Below are 6,000 nucleotides of genomic sequence, written 5' to 3'. Positions count from 1 at the left end.
CTACTACAGCCTTCAATTATTTGCAAACCAGAATGTGCTGTAACTAATCAAACACAACCATGTGATTAGTTCAGTGCTTAGTTGTGCTACTTGTAGTCTACTGGTTTCTTGATTAAAAAAAACTAATAAAATTTGTCACTCCTGTACAATATATAATGCAAATACTTCTCTGTACACAAAGGCTGTGGCTGATTATAAATTAGAGTAATAAAATACATGTGTTAGCAATTACTCAGAACAGCACACATCAACAAGCTTCAGATTGAGAGTTTAAACTTAGAAATTGCGGGTAATAATGCTGATGATACAAAGAGTGCAAGGTGGCAATTGAGCAAGATGAGGATAAATTTGCAGCTCCAGAGATAATTTAAATTACAAAGGTTATGGTAAAGGCAGCCTACAAACTTCCAACATGTGTTTTATATGGACAATTTTTTCAACCAAGAGAGGCAAATGACTAACTAACTGATATACAGACGATAAATGTGGTAATACTAAATAGTGTGTCAGAAATTCGATCTCCAAAGGCAAATTCATTCACCTTAATTCCAAATTAGAGCAAGGAACACAAAGAAACCGATTACCAAACACAGCACCTTCAGGGCAGTATCAGCCTGCTGTTGCTGAATTGAGCGGTGAGAGAACCTATGAGAGTGGACACCGTGAGCGTGAACACCGTGAAATGTGTTTGGATATCCATATGGATGGCCAGCAGCTGCTCCATACACTGTGGCATCGGGGAAACCATTCACTTGGATGTTGAATGCCGGCATGAGACCACCAAATGCAGCGGAGAGTGCAAAGTTCCCAAACAACGATGGAACGAGACCACCAAATGCAGCAGAGAGGGCAAAGTTCCCCATCCTTGCAACTCCACCCGGGGCAAAACCCCCTAATCCATTCCCAAATCCAAAATCATGCTGTGGAAACGCATTGGCCTGTGGTGGAGGAGCAGTTTCGGGCCTCTGTCCCGTGGGGCGATGCGGGATTTCCACCCCGGGAATAGACTTGGACCGGGGATCAGTCGAGCTCTTTCCTCGACCATACAAAGGAACCAACTTTTCCTCCTCAACAAGAGCCTTGCATACAGGGCATTCACTAGAGCGTGAGTGAATGTGAAGCCATCTGTAAAGGCAAGGCCAGCAGAATAGGTGTCCACACAGTGTAACAATTGGGTCTTGTGCTAAGTCAAAGCAAATATTGCACTCAAAATCCCCAGCATCACTTCCATTAGAGGAAGAAGAACTCTGGGGCACCCCTCTGCTCGTCGCTTCCCCAATTCCACTAGCCATATCTACACTCCCTCTACACACAATTAATAATACAGATTTCAAGTTAGACAAATCATAAAAGACTCCATTTTTATCCTTAAATACATTATAATACAACACCCGCCTAACAAGACACTCCTTTCAGCAATCAGAAACCCTAAATAGATAAAACCCAGACATAATCATCAAACAAACCTCCCTAAGCATTAGGGAAAACTGATAATCAATTGCTCAAATCCACAGGGTGAAAGCGAGAATAATAAAGAGTTTACCTTGTTGGACGCGAGAGATTGATCGAAAGAGCGAAAAACCGATGGATCAGCAGGCGAAAGGATTGATTGAGGCGATCGGAGGAAGAGAGAAAGAGAGAATGCTTAGTACCAAAGGCGAGAAGGTTCGAGGAGATTAGTGATGATGACGGATATGTTTTTCCAACAAGGAAATCCGAACCGTCTGTAATCTGTACTGCTGGATCCTACCTGGCGCCAATTAAAACGACGTCGGGATGTGTTCACTCTTGCGTGCTGGGAATGGCTGATGACATATAGTAGTTGACTTCGATTTCAATTAGCCAGGTCCAAGGTTGAATCTAGAAGTTTCTGGACATTTGATTTCTCGAAAAAAACAATATCTTGCTCATCGGAATTCCCGAATTTTATACAAAAAGTTGTCCTACTTATAGGATAACTAATGATGGAAGAGGTAAATTAGAGTAATTAACATATTCATAATTGATTGAATCAAATTAAAAAAAAAAAAGTTATCAATCTAACTATATAATCAATTTAATCAGAGTTGCCATCAACTAATGTAATTCTTGAACGATGTGTTAGAACTTAGAAGATATGTTTATGCATGATTTGTTGGTAGAGTTTAAAAATGACTAAAGGTTGTTGTATCTTGTTAAGAAATTATCATTGAACAACTTATTATACAAATAAATTACAAATGAAATACGCACTGTTCGATCATACATACTCGATTACGTTTGACAAATAATCTACACGCTAATATATTATATATATTTTTGGACATATAGCTCGGTCAAATTTGGAGATAATTATATTCATTAACTGACCTATATATGTTCCCACTAGTATTCTATTCATTGGGTCGTTTCGTCATTGGTACCACTAAAAATAATATTTTCCAATTCCCTTTTATTTTGAATATAACTATTTCTATTTTATATTCACCGTTAGAACTAAATATATAAAAATCAAAGTCTTTTCCTTTCATCTGATGTCATCGCCGCCTGCTTCTGTTTGTTTACCTTTAATTTGGTTTAGACGATTCTACGTCCAAGAAACTTCTATTACCATGCATATACCATATAACCAGATAACTCACAGTCAATATACAAATGTGTACAGTGAATAAAGTAATCTTGTAATTTTAATAACAAAAGATAAATATACCGTTTCTTAAAAAAAAAAAAAAAAAGAGATAAATATACCAACTTGAGATATAATTCGGTAGAAGAAATTCATCTGTCCTTAACCAGTTAACCAAATGTCAATAGTTTAATCATTTGACTTTAAGTATGGAGCAATCTTAAATCTTCAGACAAACTGTTTCGCCTAGTATAAGTATTTACAATTCAATAAGGAGATTGATTAGTCACTCTATTTCATGGCGAAAATCCTAATTTAATGATTCATATTTTTCTTTAAATATTGTGTATAATCACGGTCAAGTCTGTCAACATAGATTGTTTGAACTTTGAACATGGTATGTTGAAGTTTGCCTGTTGTTTATAATGGACCAAAACCCAGAAGACATCAAAGTTTGATAAAGTCGTGGTAGATATAATAATGGTGAGTCTGAGCTATTGGTTGTCGGAGCATCCTTCAGTCGTAGGTTTCCAATGGAGTTTAGCGCTGTGGGGTTCAACGTGGTCGTTCCTAATCACCTCCATTTCCTTCTATATTCTCACCGCCGTCGCCCTCCACCTTCTCCTCCTCCTATTCTCCGGCCGCCGCCCGGTCCCCATCGGCCGTCTCCCGGCGCTTCATAGCCTAGCGTTGTCGCTCGTCTCCTTTGGGATCTTCCTCGGGATCCTGTCGTCCGCCGCCGCGGAAATCCGGGAAACCCGGTGGATATGGCGGCGGAGCAAGACGCCTTTCCAGTGGCTGCTGTGTTTCCCGATCGGGACGCGCCCCTCGGGGCGCGTGTTCTTCTGGTCCTACGCGTTTTACCTCTCGCGTTTCCTCCACGTCCTCCGCACCTACCTCGCCGTGCTGCGGCGCCGCCGCCTCTCCTTCTTCCACCTCTTCAACCACTCCATCCTCATCTGCATGTCGTTCCTTTGGCTCGAATTCTCCCAGTCTTTTCAGGTCGATTCTAATATCTGTTCATAACTACTTTCTTAATCTAGTAACTACTTTCTTAATCTACTAAGCACACTAGAATCCAGACCATTCTACTGGACCACAAGGTCTTGCGCTAGACAAAGTCTAACCACACAAATAAAACTAAACAAACTGAACTAATATATACTACTCCTTTATATCCAGGTCCTTGCGATTCTGTTCACCACGCTCGGGTTCGCGGTCGTGAACGCGTACCGGGTTTGTACGGAACTGGGGCTCCGGCCCGCGCGTTTTCCGTTCGTGATGAACTGCCACCTCGTCTTCTTGCTCTGCAACTCCGCCTGCCACGTCGGCGTTTTGCTTCTGCATTTCTGGAAAGGTGGGTGTAACGGATTCGGAGCTTGGGTGTTCAACTCTGCGCTTAACACCTTTGCGCTTATACTGTTCTTGAGATCTTACGTTAAAGCTCGTGTGATTAGAAGAAAGGCTATGGCTTCCATGGCGGCTCGTGAAGAAGATGAACGAGAATCCATGGCTTCGCAGACCAAGAATAAGCCGCTGACTTCTAAGGAACTATAAGGAATAGAAGGATCCATGCATGCATGATATATATGATGGTGATTTTATTTTTTTTTTCCTTTTTTTTTTTTTTTTTGTTAACTGAAGAAGGCAGTCATCATAGTTGATCAGTTCAAACAAAAAATGTCAATAGAGTTCTTTTGCTATTATTAAAGTATAACTTATAAGTTATAACATTGTGATTACCAAATCAACGATTTAACCAACTTACATATGATTGCCTTCATCCTTTTAATTTTCTTCTTTTTATTGGTTTCAAATGGAAAATTAGAGATTTGTTTCTCCTGCGCGCGCATAATCCCTACACGCTGCTGTCGATGTTCAAACTTTAGTATCTTCTACCAAATACTGTTACTAATTAAACTAGTGAGCTAATCTCGTACAAACATTATATTATATTATTTATTTTATTCCTATAAAGGGTATGGTTTTGTCATTTTAAAATAAAGTCTATTTTAATTTACATACTAGTGGTTTGGAGGAGATCTCACGAAAAGTATTTAATGCCTATTTCGGGAAACCCTCCATCATCTATCTTTGGCCGAGCGACATGTATTTTCACGGTATTTGTTTTTCCAATTACTAAGTGATCCAACTCACATTGGGCCTAGTGCCCATGTGGCTTGGCCAATAGTACGTGGGCAAAGAAATATTGAATGGTAATATGGGCAGGGGGTTTTCGATGAATTAATTTTTTGCTTCTTCCTTCAAAAATAAATCATTCCTATTCTCAAAACTCAAATTCTCAAATAAAAAGTTTTTGAAAATTTCATTTCTTGAGCCGTCTTTATTCCCTTGTCTCGTTTAAAATCAAATGAATTTGGACTATTCCATCTTATCCAGCGATTGAAAAAAAAAAATTGTCGTTGCTACTAAATGTTCGCCCTAAGTAAAGCTAGTCTTGTTACCTTAATACACAAACGATCACAATGAGATAAAGTAATCTAAGTTGTCCATATTTGACCAATTCAAACCAACAAAACCTAATAATAATTTATAAAAAGAATCAAACTTAAAATTGTGGTTATCAAACTAAATGTCTTACCAATTTGACTGGGTTACTTATCCCAAAATACCGTATACTTTACATACAATTATAAAAGATTAATATTTGTGTGTTATTGTATAAAGATAAAGCTGTGTCAACTGTTATTCAAAAAAAAATAAAGCTTTGTCAACTGGCATGCCTGTATAGGCTGTCATAAGAACGCCAAGACAATACTCCGTATGTAATGAAGTTTGAAAATGTCTAAGAAGTTTCCTTTTTTTTTTTTTTTCAAATGCAAAGTCAATTTTTCTACACGATGCTGTTGGAAAAATGTCTTTGTTATATTGAATTATTGTTTATATTTCACTAATAATATTTTAATTAATTTATAATAAAATGGAATAAACTATATGTAATGCTTTTTTTAACCATATAAATAATCATCAATTTGGATCATGTGACATGTCACATGTATGTGCCATAGAGTTAATTATGCCATTAAAATTTATAAATACACCTAGTTTTTTCTATGTGCGATGTACAAAAATAGATGTCCAATATTAATACGCAATATTAAAACTACAACAACAATAAACTACTACTACTACTATAATAATAATAATAATAATAATATTATTATTATTATTATTATTATTATTATTATTATTATTATTATTACTATTATTATCATTATCATTATCATTATTGTTGAACTCTACTTGCTTACATATATCAGTTGATCTATGGTCGATAAAATTCATTGAATACACGCAACAAACTAAATATGGGGGAGGTTGAGAAGAAAAACAAAGATGATAGAAGCAAATGTTAAGATCGGAATGAAGATAAC

General features: G+C 37.3%; 2 protein-coding genes across 2 annotated transcripts; one reads left to right on the top strand and one right to left on the bottom strand.

Annotated features, from left to right (window-relative positions):
• Positions 1 to 243: 243 nt before the first annotated feature.
• On the bottom strand, positions 244 to 1,723 carry LOC116022143 (E3 ubiquitin ligase rnf-5-like). The gene is made up of 2 exons (XM_031262724.1): positions 1,544 to 1,723; positions 244 to 1,305 (listed from the first exon to the last, which is right to left on the bottom strand). Exon 2 carries the CDS (start codon positions 1,290 to 1,292, stop codon positions 543 to 545), a length of 750 nt encoding a protein of 249 aa, XP_031118584.1. The 5' UTR covers positions 1,293 to 1,305; positions 1,544 to 1,723; the 3' UTR covers positions 244 to 542.
• Positions 1,724 to 3,076: 1,353 nt separating this feature from the next.
• Positions 3,077 to 4,267, top strand: LOC116022144 (elongation of fatty acids protein 3-like). The gene is made up of 2 exons (XM_031262725.1): positions 3,077 to 3,607; positions 3,788 to 4,267. The coding sequence occupies exons 1-2, from the start codon at positions 3,086 to 3,088 to the stop codon at positions 4,160 to 4,162; spliced, it is 897 nt and encodes a 298-aa protein (XP_031118585.1). The 5' UTR covers positions 3,077 to 3,085; the 3' UTR covers positions 4,163 to 4,267.
• The last annotated feature ends 1,733 nt before the right edge of the window (positions 4,268 to 6,000 follow it).

Source organism: Ipomoea triloba, chromosome 6, assembly GCF_003576645.1.
Source record: "Ipomoea triloba cultivar NCNSP0323 chromosome 6, ASM357664v1".
Lineage (NCBI taxonomy): Eukaryota > Viridiplantae > Streptophyta > Magnoliopsida > Solanales > Convolvulaceae > Ipomoea > Ipomoea triloba.
Note: the sequence above shows the minus strand (reverse complement) of the source record. Positions and strands in the feature narration are given on the sequence as shown.